The following is a 20267-nucleotide window of genomic DNA, read 5'->3' as shown; positions in this document are numbered from 1 at the left end:
GGTTTAGCGATATGCAGATCAACAAGATGCTACTGCATTTCAGAGCTTGGAAGGTAATGAAGTGAAGCGATGCTGGTGTCTTGTCCGTGAGGGAGAGGGACGCATCTGGCACAATTTGGTCAGTATCAGTTTGTCCTCAAGGTGACCTCTGCCTGCACAGCAGTGAGGTCTGAAGGTAGGAGGCTGGCACAAAGCGTGAGCATATTATATTCTTTAATTACTGTTGCAATCATAACATTTAAACGCTGTCAATGAGAGATAGCTCATAACCGCAGGCTAGAATCCCTGCCACTTGGGGCTTGTAACTAAAACTGCAGGATTAATTTGATTAATTGATAGAATTATTTTCCAAACTACTCTTTTGTTTATGGAGGCTTAAAATGCTTGCCGCCTGCACCCTCCTGGTGTGTTGCAGAGTGGAGATAAAGCCGGCTGAAAATAATTAGTATGGCTTAATTTAAGGGAAAAATAACCTCAGAAGAATTTTGCAGAAAATTTAGAGCAGCACGTTTTAGTTGGTTTTGGCAGGAAATATTATAGAGTTGGAAATGGGACTTTTATGCTTTGTCTCGACTATATTTCACCAGGGCTACAAACCCACCGGAGAGAGGAATATTTCATTCCTGTTTGTTCTTGCATTTTTCTTCCTCCTCCAGATGCTTTATGACTGCCTCAAAAACAGCTCGGCGGAAAGCAACAGGTTTAGCTGCAGGGCACGGAGGCGTCAGGGTTTGATGCTGTTGGTCAGTCGGGAATTGGTCCTGCTTTGAGCAGGGGTGTGGGACTAGATGACCTCTTGAGGTCCCTTCCAACCATGAGATTCTATGATTCTATGATTCTATGTCGTTCTGATTGTCTCCAAGGGGACGTTTTGTTTAGCCTCCCTAAAGCCACCCTGACTTACGCTAGATGGTACCTTGCTCTCTGGGGAGCAATGTGCAGAGTGAGGCGGTACCCAACCTCACTAAGGGCGGCAGAGTCTGGTTCTGCATGTAACTGGCCTAAATAACCATGGGCCGTTGTTACTGTTACCCTTGTCCTTCCTTCCATAGTCTGCCCCACCTCAAATCTTTTACTGGGGGTCGGAGGGCAGGAGTTCTTCCTTCCCAGATCTCTTAGGCCTGGGGGTCTTCGGAGCAAAAATATCATCCATCCCTGAGCCGTCATCTTCAGACAGCTGCTGCCCCGGTTGGCTCTGCCCCCGATGATGATGTAGGTATTGTGCTGGGCAGGACGTCTATCTACGACCAGACGGGAAAAGGACAGGATGAGTCAAGGCCTCCTAAATGCCCACAAGTCACTTTTTCTTTTTAACGAGACCAAGACTGGCCACTAGCTCCCCGTGACACTGGCTCCGCTCAAGGGGATGAGGCGGCTGGCTTGGTGCCATCTGTCCTCACTCATTCTGGCCTTAAACAAAGCATCTCTTCCCTAGCAGAGTGGGAATGATTCGACACATTAGACAGCTCAGCGGCAAGTCATCAACAGTCTCGCCCGCATGGGCCCACCCTCCCTAGCGCTCTCAAAAGCCCATCAGTGCCGCGGAAAGACGCCGCAGGCCTGGAGCTGCAGAAAAGGGGCTGGTGTGCAGCCCGGCCAGCTCTTGTTCTGGTTTAGAAACACCCTTTGGCTTGGAGCGTTTGCTACAGGGGAACCCACCTCCCAGGACAAAATAATTAAAAGGGCCTCTAAGAAGTCAGTTAAGACCAACCTGCACTTAACTTATTTCAGTGGAATTGCATGTGTCTTAATGTACCGGCACTGGCCCCCGTCCTACCTGGGCAGAAGAGCTGTCTATGCTATAAGATTGGCGTCTGCCTCTGGGCGGGGAGGGACGGGGCATGTCACATGGCCCTCCAGTGACTGCCCCACAGCAAGGGTGAGTGACCTAGGCCCCGATTTTCAAAGGCATTGAGGTGTTGCTGCAGTCAGCGTTGCAACACCTAAGTGATTTAGGAGCCTAAACCTCAGTTTCGAAAGGGTTTGAGGTGCTTAGGATCCAACGTCTCATTGACAGTGGATGGGATCAAATGGCTTCTGAAAATGATTTAGGCTCCTAAATCAGTTGGGCATTGCATTGCTGATCACCGCAACGTTTAAACTCTTTAAAAACCTGAACCCTGGCAGCACAGCCCAGGAACAGGGCGCTCCTTTAGTGCCAGTAGCAGGTGCCTGCGGGTTTTGGAGCTAAAGGCCCAGCGTTCTAGTCCTGTCCTCTCAGTGTCGGTGTGTGACTGATCTGGTACTAATTGTACCTGTCATCTGCAGCACAGGATTTCATTGCAAAGTGTAACTGAGAGCAAAACTGAGCCCACCGAGTCTGGATCCGGACCACTAGTAACTGCCATTCAGGACAGCATTAGCAGCGTGGGAATCTGATCTATCTGCCTCCTCCCTTCCATAGCTCTGACCCCTGCCGTGCCCGGGGACAGCAAACCGCTTATGCTCAGGTAGGTTTTGGTTCTGTGACTTGGCTTTTGGGCAAGAGACAAGGAAGTATTCACAGATGGGGAGATACCTGATTTCCCACTTTCCCTTTTGCAAGCAAAATGTGTCATTTTTGTCTCCTCTGAGCCGTGCAACCTGAGCGCCCCTCACATTTCAGCTCAGAAAATGACTTGTGCATAAGAAGAAGCATGGCAGGACCCCTGCGGGAGCGGGGGAGCCTCCCAGCTCGGCGCTCTCACCTGGGAAAAAGCAACCCCCCTGTCCATCAGTCAGACTGAGCTTCCTGAAGCCCTGGAGTTTGCTGAGACCTGCATTATCCCCAAGCAGCTCTGGCGCGTTGGACACTTGGAAGAGTGCAGGCCTCCACCAACGTAATTCCAATGAGAAAGGAAAAGCTGGTTTGCTTTTTGCAGCGAAAGATTAACTCTCGCTGCGCAGCGGCTACCCGGGGAGAAGAGAGACTTGAGTCGGGGAAGGCAGGGGAAGAGGCTGTGTGTGGGAAGAGACACTATAGGTGTAATTGGGAGGTCAGATGAGGTTCAGATCTGAGCAGACATAGGAGACACTGACTGGACAGTATCTGTAACTAGGGGCAGAGGGGCAGATCTTCAGCTAGTGTCAATCAGGGGAGTTTCATTGATCCTCAGCTGGTGTCCATTGATGGAGCTCCATTGACTCTTACACTGCTGGGGTCTGGCCCATTGACTACAACGGGAGCTGCGCCCATTCAGACCCGCTGGGGATCTGCCCCCCAACTCCACTGGTGCTCTCCTGATTTACACCAGTGGAGCATCCAGCCCAGGATTTTGCATGCTGTATTGTTTTGGAAGTTGGGTTCAATCAAAAGCCAGGTGAGACAACGCGCCAGCAGACATGCCAAACCTGCGGGGGAAAATGCAGAAATTGGGCTTGTTTTTGGCTTAATTAGCTTGTGAGTTGCTTGTTGGCTAGTTTTTGGCTTGTGGCTTGTTGTAACTTGTTCCTTCTTTTTTTTTTATCAGCTCCTGGCAAGCAGGGGCAAGGGGGGGAGAGAGCCAGGGGTGCACAGCAGGCCCACCCCAGTCCCAGACTGCATGCCAGGGGGATCTAGTCACATAGAGTGTTGGGGTTCTTAGGGATTGGCTTGTCTTGGCCTTGTTTTGAAATGGGATTAGCTTGATTTTTGGCTTATTGTGAAAGTCGGGGGGGCTTATTTACCGTGTGAACGCTGGCAACCGTGCGCGCCAGTACTATGGGGGAAGGGGCTGTGCTGCATTGTTCTCTTTGTGGGTTATTCCCACTTTGGAAACTTTATGAATTTGCATGTGAAGCCTTTCCTTGCCATCCTCCTGTCTGGGGAGGTCGGTGGGGGTGCCACCCTCTCCGGGCCCTACAGGGCCAGGGATTCAGGCTGATTCTCCTAAGACTGAGCAAAGCCCAGGTCTGTCTGGAGAAGCCCTGTACCTCCACATTGCCACAACCCCTCCCTGGCCCCTCTAGTCTCGAGGGAGCCAGGCAGCCATGATCTTCCCTAAATACCAGTGCTACTGAAACCCTCCTCAGGGGGGAATTGCAGTGCGGAGGGGTGGGGATGCTGCCCCAGTCAGCGCTAAGTTGAGTTGGGATTTCCCCTGGCACTGGTGAGGACTCACGGCTGTAGATAACGTCTGAGCCCCAAGCCCTGTGCAGGGCGTATCGCTGGAGGGTACACGCAGAGGCAGAGGATGGCATGTAGCCAGCGTTCTCAGTGCCCCTGGGCTGAGATCCATCTCTCTTGCAGGGCATATGAACCCCTCTCTTCTTTTCCTTTTTAGAAGACAAAGGGAAACGAATGCTGTCGGGTGTTATGTTCATTGCACGGAGAACTCAGGAAAGCAGCTGGAAAAGTTTTATGCCTGAGCAAATTATGCACCGCAATTAATTGAAATGACCAATGCAGCCCACTTTTCTGTCCACAACCTGATTGTGATCTTTACAGGGGGTTGTTGCTGTTCACAACCGTTGTGCCAAATATTTCACACAAGTGAACGCTGGCTTCTGGTTCAGTTGTGAACTGGTCGATGTTCATTCGCACTGTGCGATTGGTCACCCGTGGCAGGCGATGTTGCATATCTGTTGTTTGATTCATTTGACCTAAGCTCAGGGGATGAAAACAAACAGGGAGGGCCCTTTTCCTGTTCACACGTCATCGGTGAACGTTCGGAATGGGCGACAGAGCGACTGCGCAGAGCCAAAGAGATGTCAAAATGGCCGCCTGAAGGTTTTGGGTGCAAAATGTTCATGCTGCGTTTCCTTTCCACGGCCGTTCTCATGCATAACACCTTGCTCAGCACAGCCAAATGTTTGCAAACACTTGAATAAAAAGTCCTATGAGTAGCACCCAAGCAGGCTGGCTAGGATTTAACTGTGAGAATCTCTGTCAGGGTATTTTGTTTTATTTTTTGCTGTATGTGCTCCCTTGCAAATCCAGTACTTCCCACAGCAGCTGTTTGCTCCAACAGTGCACACACAATTCAGCTGGCCTGGCTTCTAAGCCACATGCCTAACTCTTCGAGCTTAGGGCTTTAAGCTTCTCCATGATGCGTTGGGTATGACCAGAGGTACCATGGGCATGAAGCTGCCATCAAAGGCTAAAGGGTTGGGGTTTTTTTTAGGAGACTAAATATATTCTAGAGTTAAAAATGGGCCATCATTCCAAATTAGTCATGGTTAATCTATCTCCCATTCCCCCTACACACACAAAGAAAATCGGAGCTGGCCATCGCTGGTCATTTACAGCTGGCCTAAGCGATGTGAGTGAGCACCTGTAACTCTCATTAGCGTCAATGCAAATCATCAACCCTCCGCACCTCTGACTATCCTGCCAAGAGAGACGTAGTGCCTGGACTTGAATAGCATCATCTGCCTCTCGGAATGAGCCTGTCTCTTCCATCTCTAGCATCTACAGTCTGACTCTCTGATCATAGTCATAAATCACCTCCAAGACAAAAGGCATGCAGCCGCCCATTCTGTACGGCTCAGGCTGTGGAGCTAAACGTCAGTAACAGCAAACTACACACGCGCGTGCACACACACACTCACATACACACATATAGATTCTAAGGCCAGAAGGCACCACTGTGATCATCGAGTCTGCTCCCCCTCCCCCGCTTGTATAGCTCGGGCCATGGAACTGCTCCAAATTCCCGGAGCAGATCTTTTAGAAAAACATCCCATCTTGATTTAAAAACTGTCAGTGCTGGAGAATCCACCACGACCCTTGGTAAATTGTTCCAGTGATTAATTACGCTCGTACTCTTAGGGGAACACGTCTCACCTCATTGTTGCTCATGCATCTTCATTTAACGTACAGGGAGATGTCACTGAGGTTGCACCAGGAGAGGAGGAGGTTGTTTGCAAGGATTGGAAGAGAAGGGGGGAAGTTGATGGGCAGAATATGAGAGTGAGCGCGAGTTGCCTTTGGTGATCACAGCATTTAGAAGTGAAGGGACAATCTGCTGTAGGGCAGAAATGCCTGCAAATCCCTCCGGGAATCAATTAGGGAGCCCCGTTGCTGCACATTGGTGCTACAGAGCATCTCGGGAAGAAATAGTAAGATAAAGAGGAAAGCGTGAAAGCTGTGGCACTCCCCGTGGATGTTGGTTGTAGCCCCTCAGCCATACCACCTCTGGCTGTGATCTCAGCCGGTCGCGCATCAGGTCTGGTCAGGTCAGTAGCTGGACTGGAGACGACAAAGGAAACCTCTGTGTTGCGGGAAGTGGTGTCACTTTGGCCTCTGAGCCAGTAGTGAACTCCTGCCCCCGAAGATCGTCAGGAGACGCTGCACTGGTGGGCTCGCCAGCTTTTGCAGATGGCAATAACCTGAGAACTTTGAATGTGGTCATTAAAGAAACCCCTGGGACTTTCCCCCCAAAATTTGAACTGTTACCCCCGTTTCCTGGTCAAATTCCAGTGGGGTAACAGGCTGCCAACCTAGATGTCAGTGTCGTTTATTCCAGATATACACGGTCTGCAGCTTTGGGGCTCATGGGAAGAATCCTAGGGCTGGCAGGCTGGTATTACGGAGGGCTTGGCGAAGCACCATTTTTGTACTGACTTAGTTGAAACAGCGTTACCCTCCAGTGCGGACGCAGTTACACTGGTACAACGTTGTGTCACTGGTTTAGCTTGTGTCAGTACATTAACCAATGCAGATGCTGCAACCGCTCTTTTAATACAGGCCAGAGTCATGTTCGTTGTTTTTTGGTTTTACCTGAAACCTTTCTGTTTTTTTATGATCATAGATCGGCGTCTAAGAACCCATAGCACCCAGTGGATGTTTGTAAGTGGGATATGTTAAAAGGCCAGAGAGGGATTGGGGGTTTTTTCCCCTAGGAAGAATTCGCTTATTATAAATAAAGATGTTGTGGCAGACGGCAGAGCCACCAATCCGGATTGGGCCCCCATTATGCTGGGCACTTTATAACCATATAAGATGACACGGCTCTGGTCCAAGGAACTTACCATCTCTTGTCTCTACAGAGCGTCCCATTGGCATCGGCACTGGCACACAGCCGTGCCTTTCTTCGGGCTGCGTTTGACCTAGGAGAGGCGTAAATGGAACCGATTTGTGCACAGGTGATAAAAGGTGTTTGAGGCAGTCACTGCAAATTCGGATTAAACCATTTTAAAAGCCCCTGAACGACAATTAATTGTTTGGCAGGGAATTGTCCGGCCTTTAGGAACAAACCAGGGCTGTTGGATGAATCTCACACACGAGTCGAAGATAGCCTGGCCAGAAGGTGGCAGCACTTTCTACATCACTCTTTGGCCGTGGAGTTTTTTGGCGATTCTGAATTGAACGTGTGTGTGTGTGTGTGTGTGTGTGTGTGTGTGTGTGTGAGAGAGAGAGAGAGAGAGAGAGAGAGAGAGAGAATGACCCTGTGTGCAGCAAGCCAGGTTTAAAATACACGATCTGCAGCTTTGGGGCTCATTGGAAGAATGCTGGGGAGGGGAGACTGTTACAGTGACCTCACTGCATATTCAGCATGTTCTGCATGGGTGAGGCCTGCCAGGTGCCACCATGTTATTATAGCCCCATTGGGTGCCTCTCTTAAATGTCCAATCCAAATCAGTGCGGGTCAGCGTTCCAAAATATACCCGGGGCTCTCCGCCTGGCCGCCCCCCGCACCCCATTGAACAAGCCTTTCCAGTTACATTCCTCCACCAACATATTCTCGCTCGCTCGCTCTGTGTCGCTAATAATATCACTACAGATTAATTGGCACTAATACAAATGTACACAGCTCCATAAAAAGATGTCACCTCCCGCACAATGGGAACCAGGGCTGGTTGCATATTATCTCTGCACGGCAGGCATGTAATTCACTCCTCTGGAAAACATTCTATTTATTCTGTTACATTATAACAATCTCTCTGCAAACATGACTTGAGCAGGGAAAAACGCGCGCGCACGCACACACACACACACACACACACACAGTGCAGCTAGCCTTGCTGTCAGAACCATTATCTGTGGTTACTGTCCCTAGTGAATGCTCAGCCTCAAAGTCTGCAAGATCAGCTGCGCCTTGATAAACATAATTGGAACCCGTTAGCTGCTATGGCCCATTGGCAGGACTGGGCCGCCCGCTGCGGAGACTGGCACGGAGATTACCCTGCCTGAGCCCCATTAGGTGCCGGGAGTCAGAGGGGTTTGGGAACACGAGGGGTTGGAGGGGGTCTATCACAGTCATGCAGAACCCCCAGGATTTGGACTTTGGCTCTGGTAAGAGGCACTTGTCCAAAACAGCTGCAGATTCATAGGCCTTGGGGAGCTGATAGGCCTTGGTGTGATGCCAAAAGTGAGCTGGGCCAATTAAAAGGCCCCTGGCAAGGAATGCACAATTCTAAGGAATAAAACCTGTTTCATTATGTCAGGGTGTTTTCCTCCATGGTGCACGCTCACTGGTTTGGTATTGCAGGGTTGCTCTCGGGAGTACCAAGTGACATGCTCTGGTTTGTCATTGTTGGGTTGCTTGTGAGTACTGAGATGGATTCACACTGGTTGAGGATTTTAGGACTGGTTCGTTATTGTAGGGTCGCCCACAAGCATGGGGCAGTGCACATTGATTCACAATTACAGCATTGTTCACGCACGCTGGGCTCCACATTGTGTTTTGTTTTTGTAGGGATGCTTCTGACGGCAGAGCTCTGTGGCTGTTTTGTTATTATAGGGTTGCTCATCGATATGGTTGCCATTGATTTAAAACAAAGAACAAGCCCCCAACAGTAACAAGGAAGTGGTTATTTTTGGAAAGAAAAGCCACAATGCATGGATTTTGAAAACAGGTTTAGAATGACCAGTAGGGCAAATGTTTAGCCTATCAACCTCCAATTAATATACACTCATGGGTGAGACGGCAGCAAGGCCCCAATCCTGCAAAGTCATGCTTAACCTTACTACCATGAGTGATCACAGTGAAATCAATGGGCCTGCTCCAAGTAGTAAAGTTAAACATGTGCACAAGTCTTTGCAGGATCCAGGCCAAAATAACAGTAGAAGGTATAATGGAAACCCAGTCTTACACTCACCTTCGACCCTCAGCTGGTCCTGCCTTCGCTCACGGCTGGTAGAAGTAGGCCCATCCAACAGCACAGATTCCTTGAAGCCATTTATCCCTGCATTTCTGCCCCAGAGCCAGCACTTTGTATCTGATTAGCCTCAGCCTTGTCCTCATCCTTGGTTAAGGTCACTCGTGTTTTCTCAGGTTGTTGTGACTGAACCAAAACAGTTCCGAAAGTGGAAGAGTTTCGTGTCTATGTGAAAAGGAAAATATAGATAAGCGACACACTTTCTGCGTTCACTTTGCACTGGTGTAAGTGGAGTTACACTGTATTTAGACCAGAGTGTGTACTGAATTTGGTCCATGGTCTATATGCATTTGCTGTATTGTCTGTGGGAACCCAGACTTTTCCCCAATTGATAAAGGTACCTCCCCTTTCTTTCTCTCTCTCTCTCGCACATACTGCTGTATGAACACAAACCTCAGCAGCTGCGTGGTTTTTGTTTCTGTTGTACTCAACCAAGCAATTTCTCTCATCGTCTGTCAGGGAAGACACAAGCGTAAGCAACCAGGCGAGGTGCTCAGTAAATAATATTACCTTTGTGCATTTATTTCTGAAATTATCTAGATGTATATGGAAATTGGCCACTGCCAATTGGGCTTCCGTCCTTCCAGTATGCTCCTTACCTTCACCATGGTGCTCCAAAGGTCTGACACTGCGGCTGTAGAGAGATTCTAGCCCCTTCTGATACAAAGTAAAGATGCTAAATAGAATTTTCTAAAGAGGATGGCCTGATTCTCCTCTCCCTTTCGCCATTATACCTCATGCCCCCGCCTTTGGTGGCATTACGCCTGATTGATAATAGCTGGTGCAGAGGACAATCTAGCCCCACATGTGAGAAGCTCACATGGGCCTCAATCTTGCAAAGATTTACACATGTGTTCAACTCGACACACGTGAGTAGCCTCGCTGCTGTGTGTAAGTTGTGGCGGGATCGAGACCACAGAACCTGCCTGAACTGGAAGGAGATCTATCAACCCTGCAGTTTAATGGGGACCTACAACCAGCAAGACAAGAAACTGAACTGAAATGTGCAGAATAATATAGACAAACACTGACTATGTGCTGCCCCGGCTGCTTAGGGTGACTGGCCCCTACCAATTTGGTAGCAGAATTGACAACTGCAGTGGCCGTGAACCATTCTCCACAGCAAGATCTCCCTCCGCCCCTTGGACCTCTTCCTAATTCCTAACTTAATTTATTCTGACATCCTCACGGCAAGCTTGACCTCCTTCCTGGAATCATGTGGTGCTTAAAACTCATTATTGAAACAGGATGTTAATTAAAAACCCTTAAAAAAAAAAAAAAGAAGAGCGTTGATCAATGTCAGCAAGTCTTGCCGTGCTGAGCATTTGCATGCTGGACTGGAGATAGCAGTGACTACAGTCTTTCAGTTCGTCTCCGATAATGCCAGGAATCCACATAACCTGTCATCTGCTTGCAAGATTACCATTGTGCGCATAGCTGTACCATATATACCCCAAAAGCCAGGAGCCAACCTCACTGATGATGGAAGTGAGGACTCCCAAAAGGCCCTCGAAGCATGTCTGTTGAATATGCTGAATTTGACTCCAGTTCAAAGGCTGCTTGCAAGCAGCAATGCCAGGGACAGGAATTTCAAAGGAAAATGGGATGCACTGGGTACTCATTTGCATGCCTGTTACCCAGAATGCTCTCTAACCCAGCTCACAGCTATTTCCGGACAGCACTGGCATCTGAGCTCTGGGAACACATGAACATCTGGGCTCAGCCTGCAGTTACTTTGCTGTGTGTTTTAGGAGGTAATCGGTCACTTTCCCCTTGTGCATCCTGTTGCAACACAAGGCTCACACAATGAGCAGACCATGATGTTTTTTCCCTGTACAACAGAATTTTATTTGTCAACCTCTTGGTGTATTTAGAGTTGTTTGCAGGGAGACACAGTAAGCTGAAAAGGGTAATTGCTGGATATGGGAATAATCAGAAAAGGCTAGGGGATGTAGGCAGTGGCTGGACTGAATTTTTTTTAAATGTGGTTTTGAATTGTATTGTACGTATGCTTAGGGCTTTGGGGAGGATCGTTTCATAGAATCACAGAAATGTCGGGCTGGAAGGGACCTCGAGAAGTCATCAAGTCCAGAACCTGGCGCTGAGGCAGGACCAAGTAAACGAGTGTTTGTCCCTCCTGTTCTTAAAATCCTCCAATGAGAGGATTCCTCAACCTCCCTTGGAAGCCTATTCCAGAGCGTAACTATCTTTATAGTTAGAAAGTTTGTCCTAAATCTAACCTAAATATCTCTTGCTGCAATTAAGCCCATTCTTTCTTGTCCTGCCCTCAGTGGACATGTGAACAATTGATCACAGCCCGTAAAATATATTTGAAATCTCTTATGAGGGTCCGCCCTCAGTCTTCTTTTCTCAAGACTAAACATACCCAGGTTTTTTTAACCTTTCCTTTTCTAAAGCTAAAGCAAGTTATATAAAACAGGGTTTCCTATTTGCCGGGCTAAAACCTCACTTGCTCGAGTGGTTTGATCAGGCCTGGGAGTCAGAATTCTTACGTTCTGTTCCCACCTCTGTCACTGATTCACTGTGTGACTTTGAACAAGTCATGTTGCCTTGCCGTGCCTCAGTTTCCCATGTGTAAAATGAAAGCAATAGTGCTTCCTTACCTCCTACTGCTACTGCAAGTATAAATCGGTGGGAGAGGCACAGACAAGCCTACAGTAGTTCACAGCCCTTAAGGCTTGGATGGTATAACTGAATTCTGAACAATGGCAGATAAACAACTGATCTGAGACAAAAACGATGTATCAGCATTGGTTGGATGTGCCAGGCTGTGGAGCTAACGCCAGACAATGGCCCAGAACCCACCTATCGCCCATTGATTTCAATGGAATCTGGGCCATAGGACTTACTGCAAAGCAGGGCCGGCTTTAGGCCAATTCCACCAATTCCCCCGAATCGGGCCCCGCGCCTAAGAGGGCCCCGCGCCGAGTGGCAGGGCCGCCCAGAGTGGGGGGCAAGTGGCAGAGAATCCCTTCCCTGGCTAGAGGCGCCTTTTTAATTTTTACTCACCCGACGGCGCTCTGTGTCTTTGGCGGCAGGTCCTTCAGTGCCACCGAAGACCCGTAGTGAGTGAAGGACCCGCCGCCAAAGACTAGGAGCGCGGCCCAGTGAGTACAAGCCCCATGTGGTTTTTTTATGTTTTTTTTGTTTTTGTTTTTTTAAGTCAACCCTGCCGGGCCCCCGTCGAAACTATTTGAATCGGGCCCAGCACTTCCTAAAGCCGGCCCTGCTGCAAAGAGTTGACAATCCAAATCTTAGATAAGGGAGGATGATGAGCAAGGGAAGGGGACAGGGAGAGAGGACAAGGGTTATAACAAGAAGGGGGAAGGGGGGGCATTTATTCTTTGGTGGATGGTGGTGCCAATTACTTCAGGCATCACAGATTATTTCGCCCTTGCTGTTAAGCTCCACTGTCACTGATGTGGGGGGAACACCCCGGAACTCCCCAGACTCCCAGCCCAGCCCCCCCAACATCCCCTGGGGCACCTGCGGCTTCCTAGCCTAGGCACCCAGCCCGCTTTCTTCTCCCACGGCTCAGACTCCCCAGCGGATCGCCCGCGCCCTCCTCGGCCCCCCACCGCCCGTTTCTCCCGGCTCTGCTCCACTGGAGCATCCCTCCGCTCCGGCTGCAGGGCTCCCCCTCCGCCTCGCCCCAGAGCCCGCCCACCCCGCCACAGCGTGTCCACCCCATCCGGTGGGCGTGCCCAGCGGGAGGGCGGCGGCCTATGGGCGGCCGCCGTTCCGAGCGGCCGGGGCAAGCCCCGCCCCGAATGGAACGTTCAGCGGGTTTGATACATTTCAGGTTCCATTGAGAAAAACCCGAGTCGGACCCTAGCGGCCGCCGGTGGGAGCCCGGGTTCCCCCCTCCCCGCCAGCGGGACGGTGCCGAGACACAAGCTGGGAGCCCGGGGCCCGTCTCCCCGCGCCGGGGCTCCGCACCCTCCCTCCCCAGCCCTGGGAGCGCCTGGCGGGCATGAGAGCCGGGTGCCTGCCACCCTCCCGAGTGGCCATCGACCTGCCGCCGTCCGAGCAGCCGGAGGAGGGACCGGGCACGCTGAGCGCCGAGCAATGTCCAGGAGGAAACAGAGCAACCCCAGGCAGATCAAACGTGAGTGCCAAACTTTGCCCCCCCCCCCCCGAGAGAGGGAGCCTGAGTCTCCCCCTCACCCCCCCAGTTTGTGCCCCTGGGTCGCCCCTTCCCCTCCCGCCCAGCCACCAGCTGTTAGTGACCCTGGGTCGCCCCTCCCCCCAGTTACCAGCTGTCAATACACCTGGGTCCTTCCCCCTTCCCAATCCCTTGCAAAGGGTTTCCAAACCCCCCCCCCCCACCACCACCACCACCAGCACCAGCTGCGGGTGCCCGTGGATCTCTCTTCCCACCGCTGGTCTGTTTCCCAGACTCTCCTACACGGACCGTGCCCCGATTCACTTCCCTGGGCGAAGGGAGCTTGTCCTCCGACTGCCCCACACAGAGCTGCTGGGGGCTGTGTTGGGGGTCGAGATTCCCAAGCCTCTAACAAGCGGAGCGGCGGCAGCCCTGACAATCAGGAGGCGAATTTAGGAGAGGTGGCTCCGGTGGGACTGATCCCTAGTGAACCTCGCAGGTCTAGACCCCGCTCGGGTCTAGTCTTTGTCACTTTCCTCCCCTCCCCGCCCCTTCCCTCCGGTGCATTTTCGTGTGCTCCTCTGGGCGTCCTGCATTCCCCACATCACCTCTTGCCTCCCCTCCGTGGGTGCTGGTGGTGTGCTGCAGGGCTGGCTGTTTGCACAGGGACCGGTAATCTAATATCCACACAGGGCAGAGTTGCAGTGTGTGTGTATGTGTGTGTGTGTGTACACACTGCTGGCACTGCGTGGTCCAATTAGGCTGGTCAGGATTTCTGCATGTGGTTACAGAAGTTTGTATCCGGGTTGCCTATTTATTTTCTTTCAGTGCCCTCCCCCCCCCCCCCCCCACACACACCTTTCTCCTTCCCCTGCCCCTCTCTCTCCTTCCACCGAGATGTTTCAACCTGATACAGCCGCCACTGATCAGAGCTGAGATAAAGCTTTAAAATATTCCATTCAGCAAGTCCCATCTTGATAAGATCGCTCTGTCGGGACGGTCTGAAATTGTGATCTTATCTGTGTTTGACTCACATCCATTGCACTAAAAAAGCCTCATCGAGGGGGACTTTTGAAAAATGTGATGCGAAGTATTGGGAGATCTTTAACTGGGATCATCTTATCGCAGATCTGCTCACTGTGCTGTGCATATTGCTTTTTTAAAAATGCTTTTGCAAACCTTGTAACCAAAATGTGCCCTGGTTATTCCCCCCGACCTTCCGTCCCTTTTACTGTGGGGAGCCCCTGTCCATCCCACCTCATTCTACAACCACGATAAGATTTGGGAGAACTGATAAAGTGTTCTGATTAAAAGTTGCCATTGGATTGCTTTGTATTTCTGGCTCTGTCCAAGTTTCCCCCTGGCTGATGATAATGCCTCTGGATTATCATTCTTCCCGAGATCCAAATTGATCAACCAAGGAGAATCTGATTTCAGGTCTGGCAAAGATAAAAGAGATTATTGTTGCATATTCTTGGGAAATGCTATAAACTGCTGGAACTTTTTCCACTGACAGGTTTAGCGACTTTTTTCTTTTCTCCTGATCTAAACTGGTGATCAGGCAGAGATGTTGGGGATAAAATTGGCCATCATGTGATAATATTGCTTTATCTTTCTCTTGGAACAATTGCAATACTGCGTTGCATCTACCTGTTTGCCTGCCTGGGGTGATTCTGCTGATAAGGCTGAAACAGACTTTTACAGCTATGGAAGTTAAAAATAGTTACTTTCAACTTCTGTCTGACTTTAAAAAAAGTTTCACCCAACTTCTGTTGCTTTCTTTTTGCAAACCTTGCTGCTGGTCAAGAAGTATCACCTTCTTGGTGGCATTAAGCAAATGGCTGGACTCCTATGTAACCATCCCATTTTAATTAGCTGAAGTGACTATAGAAGCTAGTGGCAGCATCTCTGCATTGAACACTCAGCTGCTGAAATAACAATGCTGATCTTTTTCTTGATAAGTATTTCAGTATGTGGGATCTGCACTCGTTTGTGACAGGAAGTGAGTGCCCTTCAGGTCTGCCAAGACTCCACTGAGGAGGGTACATATTAATAGCATGCAAATGTGTCCTCCAGCATAGATCGGTTGCCAGACTTTATTTTAAACTTTCCATCCAGTTTGTCTGCGTGAGTTGTTAGGTCTCGGTGAACCACTGTTGTGCATTTGTTCTCAGCTCCTTTCTTGTCACCTCTGCAAGACGTACTCTGCTTAATAAAGGAGTAAAAGGTGATCTGAAGATGGATTGTGATGTTTGCCAGGATGGGCAGCGTTCTGAATGCATTAGCTGTACTGAAGGCTGTTCTATCTCCTTCCTCTTCTGCTTTCTTCAGAGATATGAAGAAATGATAAAGTGGGAGGCTGATCTCAGGCTGATGGTGATGGCCAAAACTGATTAAAAGCTGAAAGCTTGGAACCCTTCCTGTATGTGTCAACATGAAAACAGTCATTAGAGATGTCTAGTGCTGCGAGAATGGCTTTCTGCTGCCTGTACTGCACTCTCCTGAGGAGGGAAAAGTATGCATGAATCAGGGGTCTGGTAACTAGACTCCTAGAATGTACAAACGAGACCCGTTTCCATCAAGTCTATACTTACATCGGCTCAGCTGAAGCATTAAAACCTCCCCCAGATTCTTATCTGCTTATTTTATTTTTCCTCTGTGCTTCTCTGTTCTGCTTTTTTCAGCTTGATGTGAAATGCAGATAGCTCAGAAGGGAGATCTCGGGGAGCGCATGTGATTGCCAAAAGTGATAAGACAAAGATCAGATGCTGGATTATATTTAACCAACTGTTGGTTTTTTGTTTTTTTTCTTTTTAATGCTGAATGCTTTTTAATTTAACAAGCTCCTTAAATCCTACAATGCGAAGAACTGCGTCCTTGGCCTGCCAGTCCGGAGTTGACAGGAAGGGCCAAAACCCTACGGCTTCTTGGCTTGCAGCATAACATTTTGGGAGAAGTGGGCTAGTGGCAGGCATCCTGTGAAGCATCCGTTAGAATTGCTCTATAAGGTGCTAGCAATGTCTGCTTTCGTTATCCCCATGGTAGTCTTGGCCTGGCTTATGCTTCGATAACATGTGGAGTTAAGGCATTACAAAAGTTGATTGTAACTAGGAACTGATGCTAGTTCAGATACTTGATGACAATGCCCTGTGCATTAGATATTTAATTGTAGAGAGAATCCTTTTGCTGAGTGCTGCTTGAGTTGCTGTGCCCGTGACGGGTAGATTTTGGGGTGGGTGGCAACAGATCAGGTAATTAATCAGATTCCATTAGTGATGAAGGCTGTATTTCTCTCCCTCCCCCGCCCTCCGTATTTATCAAAGCCTAGGAAAATACAGCAAGCTCAGATGCAGCTGCTTGCTCTTTCTTTTCTGTGTGTCTTTTGTTCTGCTGTTAGATGTGAATGGCTGATAAGAGGCAGGGAGCTGATCTCAAACCTAGATAGCCTGTTACATTTATTAACTTCAAACATGGGAGTGAGGGCACATATAGAAAATGAGTGAACCTTTTGGCAGCTGCGTGTTCATGTAGTTACAGTTCTGGCTTTTTAGATGAGGGAAACTGATAAACAAAGAGATTGATCTCATGTTGCTGATGTGGCTGTGTGTCTCTCTTTTTTTTTTATTATTATTATATATTTTTTTTTACATTAATTTGAAGTGAAAATTCTCACAGTCATTGCATGGGCCTGCCTGTTTTTTCCCTTTCTGGTTTGCTCTCGGCTAAGTAGATCTGAATTCCTGATAAGCTCTGGGGCCTGATCTCCATACTGATAAAGATTGCCAAGTGAGATAAGGGCTTCTTATCTCTACCAACCAGACTGGAGCAGGATTTGCTACAATAACAAACACTGAAAAGAGGAGGCGAAAGGGCTCCAACAATTTGTTCCATTGCAAATATGATTAAGGCTGGCGTTTTAATTAGCTGAGGGGGGTGGCCTGCATTTACACTTATTTTATGGAGTGCTTGTTTGGAAAAAAATAAGTTGAATTTAGAAGATTTCTCTTTGGTGTCTTTTATCAGTTACAGATGTTGCATGAGTTTGAAGAAGGCTGACTTACTTTTTCTTTTTTGATCGCTATCTCCCAGGCTGCTACGCTACGTGTAGCAAAAATGTTAAAAGGAAAAAATATAGCACAATCATGTATAGATTTGTGGATATTCTTTAATTGCTAATAGATGGTGCCAGATAGCAAGTGTGCTCTACATTGTTTAGACTGAGGTTATTCAGGGCTGAGTGTTTTGTGTGTGTGTTTCATTTGTTTGGCCTAGATATCTTTATAATTCACGAGCCTGATTCTGCAGACCCTTACGCAAGTAAGGAATGGTGCAAGTAGCTCCACTGGCTTCAGTGGGATACAAATAAGAGTTAGACCAGTGAGTAAAGCTTGTGGAATTGGGCCCCGGGGGTCAGAACTCTATTAGTGGGGGAAAGTGGGGTGATCTGGTGGGATTTTTTTTTTTTTTTTTATTTGATGGGGGAGCATTGGCGTATGGAGAATAAGGGCTGCCTTTACTCATAAGGGTCCCTGTGGCCCCAGACAAGTTACCCTGCTGAAGTGCGTGTGATTACTGGGAGCTAGCAGGAGTGGGCTCTTACACTCAATAGCCCTGACAGGAGTCCTTCACTTGCACGAGGAAAGATTTCTCATAAACTATTAAGGATTACTCCTATGGCAAGGTTTTATAGGATTGGGCCTTCCCTGATAAACACATTCACATGTACTATAGCTAGTTCTGGAAAATGGAAGCGAACTGCTTGTAATAGTTACAGTAGCCAGACTGGAGTCTATTTTTAGTTCCACTGCTTTAACCCCATGGCTTTTGATCCTCCCGTCTGCCTCTCTTACTCTGTCTGTTTGTTTTCTGTCTGTTCAGTAATGTGCAAGTGGCTAATGCCTCCAGTTCTTGTGCTTCTCGGACGCTTCTACACTTCGAAGCCATTCCGGTGCCCCCAATTAGCAAGGCATTGTAGCCTTGTAGCAAGTCCCACTGCAGAGGACACCTGGGTTCTTTCCCCAACTCTGCCGCTGGTTCGCTCTATGATCTTGGGTAAATTGCTTCTCCTCTGTGCCTCGTTTTCCCCTTTTTTCCAAACGGGGCAAATAAAACCTAATCTCCCTGGAGGCTGTTGTGACGCTTACTGAATGCTTGCAAAGCATTCTGGGACCCTCTGCTGGGTATTATGTCAGTAGCGTTACTTAGTTTATAATGTGTAACTGAGCGTAAATGCTAAACATGACGCAAATGGCCACTGGCATAAATGAGAACTGTCCTCAGTGAATTCTTTGATTACCGTTAGGTAACGGAAGCCCCCCCTCCTCCCCCATCTTATTTTCTTTGTCTCCCCATCAAATAACTCTGGGTCAGGACCTCCGTTGGTGTGAATTGGTATCGCACCACTGAAGTCAGTGGAGCGGAGCTGATCTGTACCAGCTGAGGCATGTGCAGGAGGTGCTACGCCCCTGGTCTTGTGAAACAGCGATACTCTGCCCTCTCCTGTAACTCCTCTTCTCCCGGGACCTGGATGCTCTGTTTGTGCCACGTGCTTCATGGCTGCCGGGGGAGGTGAGTAGGCCGTGGTGTGATGTGTGACCTGGAACACCGCGAGTTAGAGGCACCATTGCTAATGCAACCCAGGCGCCCTGCTGTTGCCCCTAGACTGCCACGCTGTGCCTGTAATCCATGCCTTCCCTTGAGATTGCGCCCCCGTCCCCTCCAGTCTGTCCAAAATGCAGCCATGAAAACGTTCTCCTAAGCCTGTCAGCCCCGCAATCACCGCCTCCCTTTCTCCGCAGCATCCAATTTCACTCTTCGCCCTCCCCTTCGGACCCATCTGAACCCCTCTGTTGTTGCATTGCTCTGAGCTGCCGCTGCTTCCCAGTGATGCCGGCCTCATGGACTGCTCCCACAGGTGGGTCTCCGCCTCCTTACAGGCTGGCCCCGCCCCTTTTGTGCCCCTGCAGGAAGTGAGCCAATAGCACGTGGGGAGGGATTTTCCGAAAGTGCTCGGGGCTGGCCTCGCTCGGCTCCTAGTGAGGGTAAAACCCTTGCTGGCTCCAGTGGGAGCAGCACTAGGCAATGCGCACGCCTGGAAAATCCCACCCCTGCCAGCTTCTAGTAAAGACAACGCACTTGGCAGAACCTCTTTGTCTTGCCTGCGTCTGAACGGGGAATTCCATAGCTCCTCTTGCTGTTCCTCCTGCCCACCATTCATTCCCCTGTGCCTGAAACTTGGACTGTTCGTGTACAGAGCAGAGACTGCCTCTGTAAGGTGGCCTGTAGCACCCTCGTGGGCACTTTAAAATCGCCCATCTAATCGCTCTTCTCTCCACATGCAACTTGGCGCATCTCAGTGCAGATCATCCCTTCAGCATCTCCCCCCTGGGCCTTGTTGCCTCCTGGGGATAGGGTGGTAAAAAGAGGTTTAAAGGCAGGGGTGAAAGTAAGTTAAAGGACTTACCGGTACGCCGGAGTCCTCGGGAGGGGCGTGGCCCCAACTGGAAGAGGTGGGGCCCTTAAAACAAGATTTAAAGGCCCTGGGTCCTTTAAATCACCCCTGGAGCTACCAGCTGCAGAGGCGGCTGGGAGCCCCGACGCTCAGGGGCGATTTAAAGGGCCCGGGGCTCTGGCTACTGCAGTGGAGCCCCGGGCCCTTTAAATCACCACCGGAGCCCTGCTGCCGCTGCCAGGGCCGGCTCCAGCATTTCTGCCGCCCCAAGCAAAAAAAAAAAAGAAGAAAAAAAGCCACAATCGTGATTGACAGCGGCAATTGGGGGGGGGAGGGGGAAAGGAAAAAAAAAACGCGATCGGCGGCGGCAGTTCAGCGGCAGGTCCTTCGCTCCTAGAGGGAGTGAGGGACCTGCCGCCCCCGAATGGCCGCAGGTGCCGCCCCTCTCTCTTGGCCGCCCCAAGCACCTGCTTGTTAAGCTGGTGTCTGGAGCCGGCCCTGGCCACCGCTACCCCAGGGCTCCGGCAGCGGGATTTGGGAGGTGATTTAAAGGCCCTGGGCTCCAGCTGCTGCAGGGAGCCCCGGGCCCTTTAAATCGCCAGTCTGGGAAGCCGGTTGGGTCCGGCACGG

General features: G+C 49.8%; 1 protein-coding gene and 1 long non-coding RNA gene across 5 annotated transcripts in view; one reads left to right on the top strand and one right to left on the bottom strand.

Moving 5' to 3' along the window:
* Nucleotides 1–205: 205 nt before the first annotated feature.
* On the bottom strand, nt 206–12004 carry LOC117886807. Of its 3 annotated transcripts, none has more exons than XR_004648057.1 (4): nt 9001–12004; nt 6931–7008; nt 5744–6288; nt 206–1241 (listed from the first exon to the last, which is right to left on the bottom strand). It is a non-coding gene; the product is annotated as an uncharacterized LOC117886807 (long non-coding RNA). The 3 variants fall into 3 exon arrangements; XR_004648058.1 differs by having other exon boundaries at nt 6093–6288; XR_004648059.1 differs by lacking the exon at nt 5744–6288.
* Nucleotides 12005–12854: 850 nt separating this feature from the next.
* Nucleotides 12855–20267, top strand: part of ZFPM1 (zinc finger protein, FOG family member 1) — a 131504-nt gene continuing 124091 nt past the window's right edge. The window contains exon 1 of one of the 2 annotated variants that reach the window (XM_034788125.1): nt 12855–13189. In XM_034788125.1, the coding sequence (XP_034644016.1) occupies nt 13055–13189 (135 nt within the window). In that variant the 5' untranslated portion in view covers nt 12855–13054. The remainder of the gene's footprint in view (nt 13190–20267) is intronic. The other variant, XM_034788123.1, reaches the window with a different exon arrangement.

Source organism: Trachemys scripta, chromosome 13 (genome assembly GCF_013100865.1).
Source record: "Trachemys scripta elegans isolate TJP31775 chromosome 13, CAS_Tse_1.0, whole genome shotgun sequence".
NCBI classification, from domain to species: Eukaryota; Metazoa; Chordata; order Testudines; family Emydidae; genus Trachemys; species Trachemys scripta.
This window is presented reverse-complemented; position numbering and strand designations above follow the sequence as displayed.